General features: G+C 30.4%; 1 protein-coding gene across 1 annotated transcript in view; it reads right to left on the bottom strand.

Moving 5' to 3' along the window:
• Positions 1–20,445, bottom strand: part of LOC139489454 (uncharacterized) — a 67,926-nt gene extending 47,481 nt beyond the window's left edge. The window contains exon 1 of the mRNA XM_071275785.1: positions 20,308–20,445. Coding sequence (XP_071131886.1) covers positions 20,308–20,344 — 37 coding nt within the window. The 5' untranslated portion in view covers positions 20,345–20,445. The remainder of the gene's footprint in view (positions 1–20,307) is intronic.
• Positions 20,446–22,162: the final 1,717 nt, after the last annotated feature.

Raw genomic sequence — 22,162 nt, 5'->3', positions numbered from 1 at the left:
GAAAAATCTCAGAAAATATTTAATTATCTGCTGATCTTTTCCAGTAAGTTTGTCAAAGTGAACATTAATGGCTAAAAAATGTACAGGTCAGCGACATGCCAACATGTTAAATTATTTAAATAAAATAAAGTCGCGAATACAAAGAAAATATCAATAAATAAATAATTCTTATATGATTGCATATATATCTCCCTATTTTTGAATAGGATTGGTCGGTTAGCATTTGTTGCCTTGTTTACCACTTTGATAGACAATGGTGTGACTATATAATATTGGTATTGATAGTTTTTAGTAATGGCTAAATTGAGATTGAAACTAATACATAACTTTTATTTCTTTTCTAATGAACAACAAAAGTAAATAATGCTTTAAAGCTTGGCAAAATATATAAGCATGACCAAATTAAACCAAAATAAAATTTAGCCAGCTTTCATCAATGAGCTTAGCACATTGATGACGTCATTTGAATGAATATTTTCAAGCTGAGAATTATTCTTCTACTTAAACGCTTAATTTAATATCTCATTAACATAAAGTGTTTGCATTAATTGAGCATTTCTGGATTTCAGAAAGTTAATACGGAAGTAAACTCCTTAGGAACGACATACCAATTGTAAATCTGACTGATTGTAAATAGTAGCCATTTAACAGATAGATAGCTATTTGTTCTTGTTTTGCCAACTTATAGATCTATAAGAATCACTTTTTACCAATGTATTATTGTTTTTGGCCTAATGATTGCAAACTATTAAATATACTACAAGTTTCTAGTAAGTCTCGATCAAATCATCTAATTATGAACAAGCTGCATGGAATATTCGAACTTCTATAGTCTCATATGTCATATCATTGTAGTATACCATTGTTCTCTGCTGTCTATTCATGTTTTATATTATGTAATATATGTTGTTTATTTTGCCATAGAATGTCTATACCTTTGCATTAAAGATTCTTTCATTCATTCATTCATTCATTCATTCATTCAGATACATATCAATCAAAAGTTCTGAATGTAATTTTATGGCTTAAAACTTTTTATAATTTTGATGCGTGATCTTACATAAAACTTTACATAAAAACTATTCGGATTTTAATTCAGTTTGTGGGGAATGAGTTTACATATTAATAATCCTATAACGAAAAAGTACTCTCAGACTGATCGATCGTTCTTTTTACTATTCGTTCAAGAAAGAGATGAAGTTTGATATAGGAATCATTTTGATAATAAAGTATATAGTTATATTCACTATTGTTGTATTCATCTAACGGACTTAATAATTCAAATAGTTACCACGTAAAATATAAACAACAAGATATATGTTTGATATTATAATTTTAAAAAGTCTATACTTCTAAACAAAACAATAAAAAATATTTTTTACAAACAATGTTTCAAATTTTACAGACAAAACAAATCATTGCTTGTGATAAAGTATTAAGCAAAAAGGACTGACCCGAGGTAAAATCAATATAAATGTAAGCCACATGAATTATTTTTATTCTAATAGTACAAAGATGGCAAATATTTGCTGCCCCCGTAATTGAACTCGCTTTCGATATTTGATTTAAGACGAAGAAAACTGAACCAGTGACATGCTTACATAAACATACTTAAACGTACTTAAATGGTGTTAAATAAATATGAAAATATTTGTTTATGTTTGACGAAAAATAGTTGTTTAATCTTTCGTTTAATATGAAAAAAAAACCGGTTGTGTATTGCGTTAAACAACGTTTAGAACAACTACCGGAAGTCCTCTAGACGAATCATATCAATTTTTGATAGACAACGTTGATCGAACTTCTTTTCGTAACCAATGTAAACACGATGGCAGCGATAATTACACAATCCTGCTCGACGTAAACAATATTTTCACTAACCGTTAATACTGGTTCTCTGTAACTATTTAAACTCTTATATAGGGAGTGTGGCACGCATGGTCATTGGTCATGGATTTTCTTCAAACTTCACACATTTCCTAGTCTTAATGAAACAATCAAAAAAATCGCAAAAGTTTGGTTGCTAAGCACATTGGTTGCCATAGCAACCGATGAACGGTTTTATCTCTTCTGGATATCTATGATTTTAAGCACAAAAAGTCTATTTTCAACATAATTATTCATAATAAATGATTCAGAGAAAGAATTTTTTTATGATTTTATTAATGTAATTTAATAACTGGTATTTTCATAATCATTTTCAATCATAATCAAATACACCCCACCCTCCCCCCTTTTTATGTGGTTTGCATAAGGTAAAAAAATACCCTTTTGAAATCATTTTTGAATGCTCACAAAAATATTTTGCTGACACCTGAGTTAGAGTCAACCATGAATTCATATAAACCATAGTCTTATCTTATCAATGATGTGAAAAAGTCATGGGGAAGTATGTCTCATTTTTTTGTTACCGTGGATACAAAATGTCAAGTTTTTCATTTTTTTAGAAAAAAAAAATTGAAATATTTTGAAAAAAAAATGTTTTAAAACATAATTCTGCAGTCAAAAAAATAAATGAATATAAAACTTGTAGAAATTATTGTAATCATCGAAATTTTAAACAGATTCATATAAAATGGTATTATAGTTTTAACTGTGTTGCTATATGGACACAATTGTATGATGATACACAAGTTTAAAACAATTTTGAAAAAGTTTCAGTTTCTTAAATTTGTACAAAAACAGGAAAACTAAAACGTTTATTAAGTTTTAATGTTTACACACATGTGTATATATAAATGATTATTCTAGTATAGTATATCCATAATGGTGTAACCACTTAAAGGATACAAACACAATTTCTCTACTCTGGTTAAAAGTGCTGCTTATGAACAAATTTCAGTCTGTTTTCATGATAAAAAAAAATATACAAGAAATAAATTACTCATTCTAGACAAAAACAGATACAATCATTAAAAATATTTTATATATTCAATTGTGCAATAGTTGCTGTTGAATTCGTTGTCATGGAACATGTAGTCCATTTTCAAAATAATTGATGAGTGCTGATTTTTGCAAATTCTTCTAATGAACCTCGACACATCATATCAATAAATATATACTACATGTATTTTGTTTACATTATCCAGGTCTTCTTGTATATGATATTTATCAATTATACTCCAGGCATTAGTGTTGAAATAAAAACAACAAATTATATGCATAAACTTGGAAAACACTTTAAAATAGACTAAATCTCTCATACAAAAACTCTCTTCTGTAAGTTAGTGTCAAAGAACAATGTTTTTTTACAAGTTACTTCCTTAACCTATTATTATTCAAATGATGTAGTGAAGTTGAAAAAAAAAACAATTTCAGAAAAGGTCCTGCAATAGGGGTTCTAGGCTTGGATGAAGGCGTAAAATTTGAAATATCACTGAAAATGGGGATCAATTAGATAAGTACAGAAATTTCAACTGGTAACTAGGGAGCCCCTAAAAAAGTTAACGCAATTGTTCTTTAGCAAACTAATGGCGTAACAAGCCATGGTGGGTACAGTCGGCCGTTAACCCAATGGTCCCTGCTATCCATCCGGCATATTTCTTGTTTTCCGTTCTGGCCGGGAGGAATTTTCGAGATTTTCCAAAAAGTTTCATTTCCCTACATGGACCCACGGAAAATCTATCAGCGGGTAACCTTTGGTCTTAAGGCGAGCAGCCGGGGGATATAACATCCAGACAATTTTCATATACATGTAAGGGGTGCCACTGACTGCCTCAAGAGAGAGTCCGTTACATACATGCTTCAGTGATTCCATATGTAATCAACCAAATATTCCCAATGAAAGGAGAGTAGTTGGCCCTCAGGGCATCTTGGATCCGACTAAGGTAGCACCATCTTAACATTAGTAATAGGCATTGGATTATTGAAATTTGAGAAATAACGATTATCTTTATGGATTTTTAGCAGCAAATGTAAATATTGACAATATTATAACTTTACACAGGGTAAAAGAAATATATACATGTACATATAATTTGATTTTCACTGAAAGCCCATTATAGAAAGATGTTTCTCAAAATAAGTATACTGTCTTTCTTTTAACAAACAAAAATAAGATTTTACTATGAAACAGGACTCAATGTTTATAACATATTATACATGTGACCTTTTGTCTGTGACTTTCTGTCCTACATTCTGACAGTTATCACGATCAGGAAAAATGACTTTATACCTATTTATATGTAAGAGACTATCAAATTGTCTTAAATATTTAGAAACACTTAAATTGAACCATTAATTTTATACAAAAAAAAAATGATTTTCAAACATAATAGCAAACGACTTTCGGGAACATTTAAACTAATACAAGGCTCTGGCATACTTCAAGTTAAGTCCGCATATATGTTTACTTATATTTTATGAAAACGTTTAAAACTACCAAGATATCGTGCATACAGGCGGTCGGGCATATCTAGAATAGCCCGCATCATGTTTATATGTGTGTTATGAAAATATTTAAAACTACCATGATATCCTGCACAAGGCTCGGGCATGCCTTAAGTAGGACGTGGAAATAATTATTTACTGTTAAGAAAATATTAAAAAGCAAACTATATTGGATTTATCAACTTACATGTATGTATGGCCTACTTCACACCTTGTGTGTGTTACTCTATATTTGTGATCAAACGTGTCAAATTATAACCGGTAATATACGACATAATTTACAACACAGTAAAATACAATATAATACTCAATACTACAACCAGTTTAAATAACCCCATTCTCGTCACAATACATTAAACTGTTTTCCCCGGGTTTTTATTATTATTTGATAAAGAATTTATCATTCAATCTTACTGTTGGTTTTATAAGAAATTTTAAGCAAATCCTATAAAATATAAATACCGTATTAGGTAGTACAACAAGCATGACACAGTCAACGTTGGTCAGGTCAAATTTAACCCAAAAACATATATTTGTCCAGGGTTTTTTTTTTTTTTTTTTAATAATCTACCTTGAAATAATACAGAAAGTTTCATCGATTAGGTCATTGCTGTTGCTGGTCAGGTACTTGTCAACGTTGGAAAAGTCTCTTTTTTGGAATTGTTTAATAATGTTTTCTTATATTTAAATGATAAAATCTGATTATTATTTCAAGTTAAACATAAATCTTTTAAAAAATAAAAAAAGTTCTTAGCATTTCCATTTGGTCCTATCATTGTCAGTGTTGGTCAGGTCAAGTTTTCAAATATTTCTTCTTATATTTATGTATTAAGTGGTCTAAATTTATTACAATTCAAATTTGACATGAAACCTTTGAGAAATAAAACAGTTATTAGCATTTTCGTTTTGGTCCAGTCATTAGTGTAACCCACAAAAGGGAGATAATTCGTATTGTGAGGAATATTGCAAGATGACCATTTTTTTGAAATTAATTTCACATGTTTCTAGGTAGATTACCTATAACTTTTTTTTGATTTTTGACTAAAACAAGAATGAAATTAATTGTTTTTGTGTTTCTTTTTCATAGAACTAGCCGCATAATTTCACAGCACTACACCAAATATTGTATTTTTCTCAAAAATTTCAACTTTCTCCGCTGTTACCATGGTAACCAACCAATATAAATATCGGTTGGCATTATTCTTCTGACTAGTCTAATAGGATCTACATATCAGCCAATTTTTAGAAAGATCGGTGACTATGTGTGCCGAAAAAGTTTAAGTGGTTACAGAGAATGAGTATTAATCATCGAATTAAATTATAAACACAAAACAATCATTTGAATGATAATATTTTATAGTTTTTGCAGTTTATTTAATATCAGATAGAACATTTCATGGAGTACATATTTTTGCGTTAACCAGCAAATATATTCGTGCACCAGGCCAATTCAATGACAGAAATATACAATGTACATGTTCTAGAGGTAACGAGTGTGGTAAAATATATAACTTATCTCAATTTTAAAGAATGATAAAGATTAAACGCCTTTTTAAAGAATTTATTGGTGTTTAAACCGGACTAAGTGACTGTCACTCACAAACATAAGTTCTTCGGATTTTGTTTTGTTTGTGAGGAAATCGATCTGGTCTATCCACCAATAAATTCCTTTAAAAGGGCGTTTTATCCATTAATATGTATTATTTTATGTGGATAATGTACTGATATTCCATAATAAAGAAAAAAGAAAGTATACCTTCATACAGTCTCCGAAACTAAACAATTATTTGACATTTGAACTTCGTTTTTGACGGAGCTCGAGAGATAAATGTTTTCAAACAACAAATAAAAAATTAAGTATACAACTCAGTTGATATTAGATACATTGGGATATATAGACTTTATCATTTATGATATGTTAAATTCCGCATTATTTATTTTTATAGTGTCATTACGCATGCAATATTTTTTAAAGTATTTTCTTCGATTTCTTTGCCCATTTAGATTTTTAGTTTGTCGCTATAAACCAATAATTGTGTTTTACAATTATAAGACGAAGAATGAAAGACATGCTTTGGGAATTTTGGTCCTCAATGCTCTTCAACTGTGTACTCTAATTTGGCCTTTTAAGCATTTAAGCGTCACTGATGAGTCTTGTTTTAGACGAACCGCATGTCTGGCGTAAATATGAAATTTTGATCCTGATATCTATGATGAGTTTATTTGCAACCATTTGGTCGATGTCACTGCTTGTTGAGATTTATTTCCCCGAGGGTATCACCAGCCCAGTAGTCAGCACTTCTGTGTTGACTTTAGTTATCATTTAAATGTTCATAATTATAAATTAACTGTTAACAAAATTTTGAATTTTTGAAAAACTAAGGCTTTTCTACCTGCTCTACAGGCTTATATGCAAACTTTGTCAAAACTTCGAAATTAGCTATCCACAAACATGCAACTTTTCTTAAATCCACGAAAATTGGTACCCACGAAAATAAATGAAACCACAGTAAGTAGATTATGAATATGTTGTCTATGTGTTTGAAAAGTAAGTCTCTTCTTCTCTAACAGGATCATTCTATATAAAACTTACAGGTATTTCAAATTGTATTTTTTTAATTTGTAACTGTAAAAGTTGGATAGAGATGTACACCTCTGAGGAGCCAAATTTTTTTAGAATTAAACTTTTTTTCTAAACCTGATTTTTGGATTTATATGACTGTCAAAAAATGATTGATCAAGAAAAAAATCATATAGTGGTGAGCTTTTTTTTTGCTACGGCCCTCTGAAAGTACCAAATTTTGATGATTTTTTTTCCATTTTTCATCAATTTTTACCCATTTTTGGGCTATTATCATGAAAAAAATCACAGTTCCACAATTAAACTTTTTCACATACTCTCAATAAAGATGAAGTGGATCGATCTGAACAGTTTTAACTCAAAAAACTATAGGTCGGTGTTAATATCAGAACGTTTTATCATTTTTCGGTGATTTTCGTGTCCAATTTACAATGTTGTCAATTTTGAAAATTCGTGATTTTTTTTCTGTTGAAAGAACAAAATGCATATTACTTCAACTTCCTTGTTATAAATGATTTATAAAAATACATATCTAAGAAATTTGAAAAGAAAAAAATATATGGGATGTTAAAGTTTCTGGTAAAATCCTTTTCTGTACCCCTCACCTATTTTTCTCAAGTTCACTAAAAAAGACTGACATGATAAGTAATAAAAAATGAACATTTTTTTACTCAAAAACTATTTATTGAAAATACACAATTCTTTGATAGAGTTAAGTTTGATTATGATAACTATCAAATGTATTGCTATTCTCCACTTGTATCACATGTTTTGGAAATAATTCCAGAACGAGATTTCAATGAGACTGAATGAGACTGAAATGTCAGAAGAATACATCCTTAATATAGATTTGATCACTACTTCCAGTATGATACGATATTTTTTCTTCTTCGGAAAAGAGGAATGTTTAAATTCAAAGTACCTAAATGTTGAGCATTAGGAAAACTTATATTTGAAATAGAATAGCAAGGTTTTTTTTCATAAACAATGTAGTTCATTGTAAGATATATTTATAGGTCCTGGTATTCTTTTTCATTCACGTTAATTGTGTTGATATAGGGTCTCACAATTGATATTTGTAAACGGAAAGTTTAGGGCAATCGACCAATACGTTGATTGTCTAGCAAAAAGTTAATTAAATCCACCCAGGGAGACATTAAGGTTCCACTCTGTAAATACAACGGATTCACAAACTACGCCTATCTTTTGAAGGATATTTAATTTTTATAGATATTTTGTTTTGTATACCTATTGTTCACGATCTGCATGTGTCATCTCATAGAGACAATACTTTGAATTATACCAATAAACAATTTTCTTATCAGGGCCTTCTATAGCTGACTATGCGGTATGGGCTTTTCTCATTGTTGAAGGTCGTACGATGACCTATAGTTGTGAATGTCTGTGTCATTTTGGTCTCTTGTGGACAGTTGTCTCATTGGCAATCATACCACATCTTCTTTTTTATATTGGAAAGCAGACAAATTCAATTATCAGGAAGGCTCAATTTGTATCATAAATATATTTAGATATAATAAATTTTCCAAAAATTCAGAATAATACACAACTAAAACAGCTCTTCAAATCGATCTAATCAATTGACCTGTCTGATTTATTATCCTTTGAGACATTACGTTTGTATATTAGGAGTCAGGCAAGTGGGAGATTAAGCTAGCTATAAATATTTAAAAAAATGAAGGTGTGGTATGGGTTCCAATGTAACGGCAACACTTCTCCAGTGACCAAATAACTTAGAATTTAACAACTATAGGTCACCATACTGCCTTTAAAAATTAGCAAAATATTTGCCAAATAGTTAGCTATAAAAACAGAAATGACAAATTCAAAACAATTCAAACGAGAAAACTAATAGCCTGCCTTATGAAACAATAAACAAACCCAAAATATGATATATAGCAAAAAAAGGCAACAACTACATTTTGTACTTTACATGCTCCTGACTTGGAACAGACACATACAGAATATTATAACAAGCTGTTTGCTTCCAAAAGGTCTGTTCCAAGCCAGGAATATGGCACTCGTTACCGATTCGTTCAGCTGTTTTTATTAGTCTAGAGTTTTATTTTTTTTTTCAGGTTGTATTGGCTATTACTTTCTTTTTGAATTAATATTAAACATTTTGAAGTTCAGTATTTTTTTTTTCATTGTAATGTTTTTATATTTGTTACATATATACTAGTCAACAAAAGAAACGATACACGACTTTTTTTCAAATTAAAGAAGAATTTTTCCGTTTTTAGGACCAATATTGAAGGTAGTAATATTTAAATGCCACGGAAATATAAATTCCCTTGGAAAAAAATAATATTTAATGACATCATTTGATGAAATTTATATTTATGGACAAAATTTACATAAAACGACAATTTTAAAAACAGAAGTTCCAACTAATGATGCCAACCTCTCATTAAAAGGTAAAGACAACTTTGCCATCAATTCTTTTTTTAATGATACATTTTCTTCGTGTATTTGTAAAGCAAAGTTAAGACCCACATGAAATCGTTAAAATGTATAAATTATCATATGATTTACCATAGACAGTATGTGTAAAGTGAAATTCAAAAAACGGTAACAATCTTAAAACTAATCCTAAAGGTTCCAAATTTACAGTGTGCTGTTTTCGTATCTAAAGCATTGGTTTGAGGCGAAAACAATTTTATTTATTTTTGTATTTTTTGCGATTTCAAAAAATACTTTTTTTTTTAACAAAAATTGAAAAAAAAAACATTATTTCAACCAATTAGCTACAATATGAACATAACTTGATTACCATATTGAATATTTTAAAACAAATTTGAAAATTAATTTCGTACTTAGAAAATTGTGTGTCGATTTTTTAATCCAACTTTCCGCAAACATAATTTTCACCCTATGATCGTTTACATGGAATCTAGTTACTTTCCAAAAGATTTTGTTTACATCATCATATGTGCATACATTGCAAATGAAAGCTTTTTAAAATAGTGTACCCCATTTTGTTTTATATTTAATATTTTTTGATAAATTTTATTCCGAAGTCGTGTATCGTTTATTTTGTTGACTAGTCTTTATCAAGTTAATTTACATTGTTTCAAATAAAGGCAACAGTAGTATACCGCTGTTCGAAATTCATAAATCGATAGAGAAAAAACTAATCCGGGCTACAAACTAAAACTGAGGGAAACGCATCAAATAAGAGAATTACGACACAACAGAAAACTATTGTGTTTTTTTTTATTTTCATTAATAATTGTGTTTAACCATAGTCTTATATGGCAACAGATTAAACATGTTGGTAAAGAGGAAAATAGCAAAAATATCGAACATCGAGGAAATCTCAAAACGGAAAGTCCCCAATTTAATGGCAAAATCATAAGCTCAAACGAATGCATAACAATTGTCACATTCCTGACTTTTAGAAAAAGTAGAAAATGCTGTGGTAAGTTGCAAGCTTTATGTGACTAGTTTGCGTGTTATCTTAAAAAAACAATAGAAGCTTACCTCTGTTCGCTAGTCATAAATTATTTAAAACAGGAACAAATCCAGATCACTAACCAAAACAGAAGGAAACACTTCAACTATTTGAGGCAAATAACGAAACAATAGAAACACTAAAATGCCGATAAAAAAACGCTAGCCATACTTCCAGCTTGTATGTCAATATTATAAATACTGCTGAAATGACTATATTCCGTGACGGGATACAGTATATATAAACTTCAGCACTCTAAGGACAGAAAATTACATAAATGAATAGTATAATAGTACGTTATATGTAAACCATATTATAACAACTCTATCATCACATTAATTTACGAAAATATAGCACAATAGAATTAAGAATTGTGCGTCACACTAGCTTTTGTTCTTAACCAAACAGAAGATTTAAAAATGATCTTAGACGTAAAAAATGCCACTTTAATACAGACTGTCGTTTCGGAAGCACGCTTTGTCACATGTACAGAGGTATTTGACTGGTAATATGATTGCCATTGTCACATATTAATATATTTCGTTTTGTTAGATATTATGTTTCTTCCCGTTTGCTATTTCAAGCACTTGTTTAGGATGGGAACTTGTATAACTAATCTTCAATTTTATTTTTTCTTATTAATCTACAAATGTGATTGCTTGAAAATAAATGAAAATAAACAACTTTGATCAATGTGATTGGTGGTGGTGGGTTAGTCTTAAAATTCTTATCGTAGTAATCAATGTTTTGATTAAATTATCAGTAATACGGTATTATTTTGTAAAGGTTACTAGAATACAATAGTAAATTATGTAAAACCCTTAGTTTGTTCTCATCCTATGCATAGATGGAGATACGGATAGGGTTTATATGAATATATAATCATAACTGTAGCCAATAAAAAAAAATCATTACAGAAATAAACATATACGGAATAAAGTTATAATATGATTACAGATTAGTAAACAGTAAAATACCAAGAATACCAAACTCCTAAGAAACTAAAAACGAAAAGTTATATTACATCATAGCTAGCTAGACTTTATTATTTCGAATAATAAAATAATTACTAGAACACACCCGCGAAATCGCGGGCATATACAGCTTGTAAACTGTTGTAGGATGAATTTTTGTAAAAGATATTATAACTGGAGAATTTCATATTTATGGTATAAATAGCCCTTCCCCTTTTTTCAAAGTCTGCTATGTGTTTCCTTTCTGTTAAATTCAATTATTTTTCGTGCTTCTGGCTTTATACCACAATTATTCTTCCCCTTTGCGACAATGCATATTTTGGTAAAAGTCAAATTAAAGTCATCAAAAACCTCAAATCAAAAAAAATAATGCATACGTTTTTTTATAACTCAATGGATAGTTTTCATTATAAAACTTATGTACATATACTTTTTTCTGAAGAAAATTCTTTAATTTATTTATATTAAGAAGAAGTTTACTTTATTTTAATTGCTTCCTTTCCGTATGCAAAGTGACCTCAGTGTGGCCCATCTCGTAAAAATCCGGTGATCACAATACGCATGGATGTCCTTAAAATAAACTATTATCTGAATTTAAATGTTAAACACGTGCTCAATTTCTATGCTTTTTTGTTGATTTTTTGTCGATTGTTGACAAACAGGTGACAATCGTTAAACTTCGGCTTCAAAACACGAAATATAATTACCTGCCATATTTTCACAACAACACTGACCGATTGAAAAAAAAAAACCATCGAGTATACGAAATTTACACGAAAAAAAATGATAAATTCGTGCACAGAAGACCAAGTTCATGATGTTTGTATGCATTGGTTCAAGAATTGGACTCGTGAAGAACATTATTTTTCACCGGTCACTCGTTTCTTATGACTTTAAATTAAAAATTTGCACCGCTTCAAACATGAAATAAATGAAACTACCTATAGACCATCATCATTCAAATAAAATGTGCTTCTATGACAATCCATAAGTGATTTTCCTTTTGAGAGCCCTATTAACATGCCAATGGCAGGATTTGAATCTCGTATAAAAGACTAAGGCTCATTTGAGGGGTGGTCTGAGGGTCCCTGATCCCGAAACTGGGCTTAAAAACATGAAATCCCGAGGTGCGTATTTTAACGAAATTCATATCCCGACATCCCGAAATTGAAAAAGAAATATTCCATCATCCCGTAAAGATCAATCCCGAAATCCCGAACTTTAAAACACCCGATCCCGACGTCCCAAATAAGTCTTGCCTCCATCTAATTTCTACCCTACTTTCATTTTGGCCAAATCACTACTTTCACTTTCAACAATAAATTTTTATGCCCCAATTGTGGGAATTATGTTTTCTAGTCTGTTCGTCTGTTCGTTCGTCCGTCCGTCCGTCCGTCTGTTCCGTTTCAAGTTAAAGTTTTTGTCGAGGTAGTTTTTGATGAATTTGAAGTCCAACAAACTCGAAGCTTAGTAAGTATGTTCCCGCTAGCTAGGCCTATGATATGATCTTTCTAATTTTAATGCCAAATTGGAGATTTTACCCCATTTCACGGTTCACTTAACTTAGTAAATGATAATGGTGGCATCCGTATACTATGGACACATTATTGTTTCCACATGTTTTACTTATTTCAATATATATGCAACTGGTATGACCCCTTAGATAGTAAATTTTTCATAAAAACTAGACAGAATACAGAGAGTCTCTGTATATTATAGTTGTATAATCGTAGTTTACAGGTAGGAGGTATAACAGTTGTGGTTCTTGCGATCTAAAAACCATGATATGGAGAACGCTCTGATTGGCTTATTTATTTTTCATTTTTGTAATCTATCATACGATTGTTTGCTCTTGTGCAAGTTTAAAACCGGAAGTCTTATCTATGACTAAAAGTCAGTCTGATAACGGAAATAATATCCGGACACCTATTTTGTCGTTTTTCTCTCAAAATAACTCAATCTGAATAATCTTAAGAATGGTCTATCGAAATATGAACAAAGGAAAAGTATACTTACTAACCAATCAGGTTCAAGTATTTGTATAAAACATCGAGTAAAGATTATATTCCAGTATTCATTATAATCAGAAATCAATTACTGAAAAATTATACTTTAGTCAATATGATATACTGTTACTTGTGTTGCATACTGGATATATTTTGTTTTAGAAAGAATCATAGAAATTGAAAAACATTTTAGAAAAAAAATGAGATTCAGAATGTGATTGGGATTAAACTGGTTTTTTTTTTGGCTCCTACTCCTCCTATTACCTAGGACAGCGGTGTGAAAAAATATAATAAAAAAGTATATAACAACCATTTGAAAAGGACATACCTAATCTGATCAGAAAAGCACAAAAACAACTAATAAAAACACCGAAGACATAAAATACAGATCTGAAGGTACAATGTACTTACAGTTATTAAAATGTAGTTAATGGAAAAATAGACTAATAAATAATATCTACTGCTTAGGTGTAAAGATGTTACAAGGAGAAAAACAATCAGAGAAAAACCTGAATTCTTGCAATGTCAAAAAAGTATAATGATAGAAAGTAGGGCCGTTAATGTTCATGCTGTATTATAATAATTCTTTTATGTCTAAATTTATTGACAACAAAATCAATTCATGTATTAACAGACAACTGGAGACAAAGCATGCTTTCCAGCAGTTTATTTGCATTATATCATATCTTTTTATGTATTAGATGGCCATAGCAAATTCATAGTTTTAAATAAAATAATTGACTTATACAAAATTTGATCAATATCCGTCATCACAAATTATACATATATATATATGACTAGTGACATATTATATAATGGTGACATAAGGCATATACTATGAAGATGATAAGTGATTTACTATACACATGTGACCAGTGACATATACTATATAGTTATCAAATGTACCAGGATTATAATGTAATACACCAGACGAGCATTTCGTCTACATAAGTCTCATCAATGACGTTCAAGTCAAAATATCTATGACGCCATACAATTACAAAGTTGAAGAGCATTGAGAACCCGAAATTCCACAACGTTGTGCCAAATACGGCCAAGGTAATCTATTCCTGGGATTAGAAAATCCTTAGTTTTTCGAAAAATTCACAGTTTTGTAAGAGGACGAATGACATATAATATAAAGATGGTGAAATGTAATATATAGGTGACGAGACACTAAATATATAGGTGAAGAGTGCCACATAATATTTAGTTACGTGTGACATTAATATATATGTGACTAATGACCTTCTAATTTAACGAGTTACATATAATATATACGGGGAAGAGTAATGATTAATGATATATATGTAAGGAGTGACAAAGAATATATAGGAATCTTGGAATGTTATCGTATCAGAAATAAAATTCTCTAACTATTCTACTTTAACTGTTGAATTTCTAATAATTCAGATATTCGTCCAAAACTATGTGTTATCTATTTTTCTAAAATTTGAACTTTAATTTGTCAGTGCATCATAAGCCTATCTGGCTGGCTGTAATGTAATATTGTATTGATATGTATCTATTGTATAAACACAAGTTACACTATGATACACCATTTATATAGATGACAAATGACATATTACATATACATGACCCGTGACATATAATATATAAATGAAACGTGACATTTATCACATATAAAAATATATGTGTTCTAGCACCCATTTAATCCCAACAAAGATTTTCAAGGAATTTCAAGCTTCAATAAATTTGTTGACCTTTATCAGAATTAGCATCTATTTTGAGAAATTTGTTAATAATAACAAGTTATTCAGTCTTGTAATTGTTTAAACAACACTCTAAGGCACAGTTTGCCAAAGTGTTATTCAAGAAACTCCTTTATGTACTTTTTTACTTTCTTTTTTTTAACATGGCTTTGTTTCTTCTGTTCAGATCTGACAGGATTTGAAAAAAAACTATATTGAAATACTTAGGATGCAACAAATACATATACACAGGTTGCAACCGTTTATTGAAGGAAGATTCTTTGTATACAAGTGGAATGATTATATTTGTTCTGACTGAATATGCATGTTGCAAACATGCGAAAACTTTACTGAATTGTTATAAGATACTTATTGCTCTCAATATTTACACTTCTTTCAATGTATATCGAAGGTTGACGTTATAGTAGAGACAATGTTTATTGATGGTACATCTTGTAGAGTGTCTAAATCATTCGATGTTTGTTTAGCCTAAGAACAACGATGTGTTTATCTTGTAATGTCTTGTTAGTTTGTTTTTTGTTAATAATGTTAGCATACCCCGGGTTAATCTTTAAATGGATAGCAAAATAATGGTAATCAATTATATATTAGTAAAGCATAAGTTCTCTCGACGTTTGAAACTTTATAAAATAAATAAATAAAGACATGGAGCCAATATTAAACAAATAATAAGGTGTGAACATGTATAAGTGTTATTTAAAGAGAACTAGTTCTTGTTTTTTGATATTTATTTAGAGCAGTCAGAATTTCAGATAGTTAAGTTTTCAACCTACTCTCATTATCAACATCTACATGTAGGTCAAAATACGAAGCAGTCGTAACTACATGGGATAGATTAGGTCAACAAAGTGACAACAATTTCGCATTCAAGTTGTTCTAGATATATCAGATCTTAATAGTTTCTATAATATGTTTTTCTTTTAAATGTTGCACACTATGAGAAAACGCAACAGTTATTATGTAAAATCATTATGTATAAAATCCATTGACAGTTCATGTTATTTAAATCATACAACCTCTTTTTGGGTGTAACAGTTAACTAGATGCTCTCAATGGTTCTCTATGCTCTTCAACTGTGTACATTGTGTGACCTTTTCAACTCTTTTTAATTCGAAAGTTATAAATGTAACGCGCATATGGCAAATATAATTTTAGTTCAGCTATTTAATAAGAATGAGAACAGCGTGTTAAACAATATATAGTTATCAAATGTACCAGGATTATAATTTAATATGCCAGACGCGCGGTTCGTCTACATAAGACTCATCAGTGACGGTCAAATCAAAGTAGTTATGAAGCCAAACAAGTACAAAGTTGAAGAGCATTGAAGACCCGAAATTCTAAAAAGTTGTGTCACATATGGCTAAAGTAATCTATAGCTTGGATAAGAAAATACTTAGTTTTTCGAAAACAATCAAAGTTTTGTCAACAGGAAACTTATTAAAATAAATACTGACTACTGGGCTGGTAATAACCTCGGAGAGGAAACATCCACCAGCAGTGGCATCGACCCAGTTGTGTAAATAATTATGACTGTTGTTCTCCGATATTTCATTTTTTTCGAAGTTGAGACCTCTACATATTCATCTATAAGCGCTCTGAAGTACGTTCATTGTTCATTTTTCAAAATTCTAATTCGAATAATCAATAATAAAATAGGTCATTATTCCCTATTCTAAAATGACGTGCTTCTTTCGGGTTGTGAATAAACCCATGCTCTATATCCAATAAAATTTGTTTGCACATGCGCATATTGACTACTGCAGAATAATGAATTTTATCCCATTCACATGCATTTAAATGAAGGCAACAGTAGTATATCGCTGTTTAAAACTCATAAATTCATGGACAAAAAACAAAATCGGGGTAACAAACTAAAACTGAGGGAAACGCATTAAATATAAGAGGAGAACAACAACACAACATTAACATGTAACGCACACACACACACATAGAAACGGACTAAGCATTAGACAAAATCCTATGAGAATAACAAATATAACATCAAAACAAAATACATGAATTTGGGATAGATAAGTATCGTGAAACGTCTTATAGTAAACAAACGACACAACGGAAACACAACGTTAAAATGTAACACACACAGACACGAACTATAATATAACAATGGCCATATTCCTGACATGGTACAGGACATTTTTAAAGGAAAAAATGGTGGGTTGAATCTGGTTTTGTGGCATGCCAAACCTCCCTCTTTTATGGCCATGTGAAATATAACATTAAAATGACAACACAACATAACAGGACTACAATATAAATAAATAGGAGAACACAATTGACAAATAAACACACAAATAATAGCTAATAAAAGGCAACAAGTTTAAAAAAAATTTAATACGCCAGAAGTGTATTTTGTCCACACAAGACTTACTAGTGACGCCCAGATACAAACGTTTGAAAGCCGTAACAAGTACAAAGTAGAACAGCATCGAGGACCAAAAGTTCAAAAAAGGTGTGTCAAAAACAGCCAGGGTTCAATATATTTCATTAACTTGAAACACTTCCAAACTCTTAAATGATGCAGATGTTGTTTAAAATTCATTTATTTTGACTGTAATGTGTTGCAAATGGAAATTGACATATTTGATCTAGATACGACAGCCGTTCATGCTAGCTGTTCAAACTCCTCCCTCTGAAAAATCGCATTGCCAGTCGTTTTTACAAAAAAAGGGCGGTTCATGGAAGAGCTTACACAAACGCTGTACACTTATATACATCAAACATATATATTACCTTGATTGTCCTAATCAGAATCAAAATGATAGATGCAAGCAATACTCTATTGTAGTTTTAACATGGGTAGGCATTATATTCGTATTATGTTAGCCCTCACTATCACTCGGGCAAAAATAATCACGAATATAATGCCTACCCATGTTAAAACTACAATAAAGTATAGCTTGCATCAATTATGGCTTAATTCAACATAAAGAGATGAATAATTAATGATGAACAAATAAAAGCAACAGTAGTTTGCCGCTGTTCGAAAGTCATAAATCGTTTGCGAGAAAACAAAACCGAGTTGCAGACTAAAACTGAGGTATCAGATCAACTATAAGAGGAAAACAACGAAACACCAGAAACACTAAAGTGCAACAAAAAACCAAAACGGCAATGCAATGTCAATTTTGAATAATGGAATGTATATTTTGAATAATAAAATGGCCTGCTGCGACCCTTAAGCCCCTAAATACAGATATATCTAATACCTCTTTTGAAAACTTATCAATAGAGGAACAACATGCACATAGTAAATATGTTCCGCAACACCATTCGACCCTCAATAAGATCTTTCTTAAATCTCATTCGAAAGCTTATTAATAGAGGAACAATAGGTATAGTGTCAACATGTGCCGCAAAGCTATAAGAGGAGTAACGGAGAACCTAAATGTCGAGATAAGCGTGAACATTAAGAAATGGAATAGTGGAATGGACTGCTACGACCCGCCAGACCCTTATTACAGTTAACTTTAAACACCCATTGAAAGTTTATTGATAGAAGAGGAAAATGAATAAAAAAAAGTATGTGCCGTTATGTCTATTAGACAGGTTACGGAGTACTTAAATGCCAAAATACGTGTATGCAAATTAGAAATAACCAATTTTGAATAATCAAATGGCCTGCTGTGAGTGTTGTCTTATTAGCAATCATACCACATCTTCTTGTTTATATATACACCTTTTATTTCTCTATTGATAAGCTTTCGGATGAAGTGTAAGGTAAATCTTTAATTAAGGGCTGAAAGGTCGCAACAGTTCATTTCATTATTACAAATATTGATTCCTTTGTTCAAAATTGGCTATTTCTTAATTTTCACGTGTATTTTGGCATTAAGGTCCTCTGTTACGCCTCAAATAGTCATTGCGGCACATATTGTTTATAACCATTTGCTCTATCAATAAGCTTGCAAACTGTGAATTGAGTTTTCTGTAATAAGAGGCTGACGGGTCGCAGCAGTCTATTCCATTATTAAAAATAAGCTATTTCTTTAATTTCACGCATATTTCGACATTAGGTCCTCCGTTACTCCCCTTATAGATGTTGCGGAACATATTTACCATAAACGGTTTGTTCCTCTACTGATAAGCTTTCAAATGAGGTATATGGTATATCTCTAATTCGATTTTTCAAATAAGATATTTCTTTGTGTGCATGCGTATTTTGACTATTAGTTCCTCCGTTAGATATACCACAGAGACATGTGTTTATTACATGCAGCCAATGGTAAAGCAAGTATTTTTACAGGCGTTGTTACAGTTGATTAAGATTATATTAAGTTTAACATATTGATCATATATGATCTTACGCGTATAGTTTATAACTACAATCTCTGGAATATGTTGGAACTTTTTTTAATTTAAAAAGAGTACATATCTGGAAAATTTCAAAAATGCGTTCATATATTTAGAAAGTCATGAATAAAGTTATCAAAAATTTGATATGTGACTTAAATATTCAAATTACATTTAAAAAGCATTTTGATTATTTCATTTCAAATTTATTCCTTCCTGAAGACCGTAAGTAAATAGACTTGACCGATACTATCACGTTCGGCGCATCTGTTGTTTTAACTATAATAAGATAAGCAGTATTTATAATTTATTTATGTTTTAGATTTTCTTATCTTATTTGAATTTTGATATTTTGAATTTTTCTGTTTTTAATCACGTTCTTGTGAATTGTTTCACTTGTTTAGCACTTTGAAAAATTGACCGCATAACGATTTATTGTAAAAAAAATCATGCTTTTTATTCATTGATGCAGTTAAGTGATTATCAAAGTTTATTCCATATTTGAATTTTTGAATATTTTTCTCTATGTCATAGTATTCACCGTGTTGAACCACACCGCCTTTTACATGTACCGATGTGGTAAAATGATTGATATATAATTGGATTTGAAAAAAATATTTGACATCATTTACATTGTTTTCTCTTGGAAAATGGAGGGAAAAAAACCAATAACCATCTTTTGTTTTAGTACATATGTGGTTTGATTTACTTAAGAAAAACTGATATTCACTTTTTCAAAAGTCAATTAAACCGACTATACCTCAGCAAAAGACAGTAACCATAAGTCGTCAATTTCAACCTCGTTATTACTGTCCAAATTATTATGTTACAAACTCACCTGTCAGAAGATACAGTATTAAAATGATTTTCCTCATTTTAAATCTTCAATTAAATTCCATATGTAGCTTTTACTGAAACTCACATATTTCTTCTCTTACTCGATGTATCAGGGATAGTTATTCGTATGCAGTGAGTATTGAAGTGCACTTCCCATTTAATTTCATAAATGATTATTGAATTTTTAGGCGATCCAATAGCTCTCTCGAGTAATTGATCATTAAACTATTAAAGTATTGAAAGAAAAATTACCAATAAGGAGGCATACTGTTTTAAATATAATTCAAATTTTCCTACTATCAACCGTTTCGTAATGAAAAAATGAAATTGGGAAGTAAGCTGAATTTCATATTTGCACATTTAAACATTTTACAGTTCCTAACATCAAAAAACTTTGATATAATGATTTCTGTGGCTTCGTTTTTTTCATGAAATTAAACCGTCATTCAGAATTTTTGAGTGTAAAAATTAACTTATCTAAATTCAACGTTCAACTTTGATAGTTCATGATGCAGCTGAATCGAAAAAAATCCTCCGGACGCATTACGTCTATAAAGTGTTGTTTTCATATATTACATCTTTATCAAATAGCTGTCTGAAACTAATTGTAGTACTCCTGTATGACAGATAACATTCATGGAACATATATTTGACTAGTAAAAGGGTACGCTATGTCAACCCGGTTAATTTACTATCAAAACAAAAGGCAACCATCAAACTGTTAAGGACATGTTATGATAAATAACAAAGCAATATACTACACATTTTTGGAATAAATCTAATGCAACAACGTGTGTAACATTTAGTTTGATTGGATAACATCACTTATTTTCATAGCATCAATTGACAATTGATGCTATGGAAGGTACGCAAAGCGCAGACGATATATGGAGATTTTTGATACATGTTTTTACCTTGTTTTCTGTCAGTTTCATTAGAATTAAGATAAGAATATTGTATTTTAAGCTCCAACGGCATCAATTGGTGATTTGATGGTCTCAAATACCCGTTGAGTGTCTCTGCTAACGCGTCGCCAGTAAACTTAATTTGCAACCATCAAATCACCAATTGATGCCGTAGGAGCTTACAATACAATACAGTTATTTCCTAATTCAAGGGATAGAACTAGTCTTTCTAGAAAACATTGCAGATAACTAAAATTTATGCAAAGTACAGGCAGGTATTTTGTTTATATTGTTATTTATTTCACACTTGATATAAATAGGAAAATGTTTTACCAAAGACTGCATTTATTTTTAAACTTTCTAAAAAAAAGCAATTTACGTACAAAAACCTTGTTTCAGCATCACAAAAGTGTCATATGCTAACACCATCTCATCAATAAATTGTTTGAATTTGAACGGTTATGTTTGCAATATCTCTAAGTGTACTACATATTACGCAAAGCATTATAATTATGATTTAACAATCATCTATTAGAAAACAAATTGTATGGAATCAATAATTGAGCATGTAACTACTGTCATTGTTTTCGTTTGAATGAAATTATCGTAATTATTGTATATTTATATCTATATACACACACACGCAAAGATTGAAAGGGTGCCTAGATAAAATGTAAGTGCACTTGTATTGTTTAAATTTGTATTCTCTCATGATGTAATGATTCTAACAAATAAACTATGAATCTAAAACATTAAAGAAATTAAGATTTATTTGGCTGTAAATTTGTCATGGCATTTATTGCAACAAAGAAACACAACCAACTTGTCAATCAAAACTTGATGACGATTGAATTACTGAAGGGCGATCCAGAAGTAACAAAGTTATATCCGAAGCCACTGGGTAATCCATTGCAGCTTAAAGTAAATTCGGCCAAAATTACAAGTTGAGTA

This window comes from Mytilus edulis, chromosome 9 (genome assembly GCF_963676685.1).
Source record: "Mytilus edulis chromosome 9, xbMytEdul2.2, whole genome shotgun sequence".
In the NCBI taxonomy this organism is placed as follows: domain Eukaryota; kingdom Metazoa; phylum Mollusca; class Bivalvia; order Mytilida; family Mytilidae; genus Mytilus; species Mytilus edulis.
This window is presented reverse-complemented; position numbering and strand designations above follow the sequence as displayed.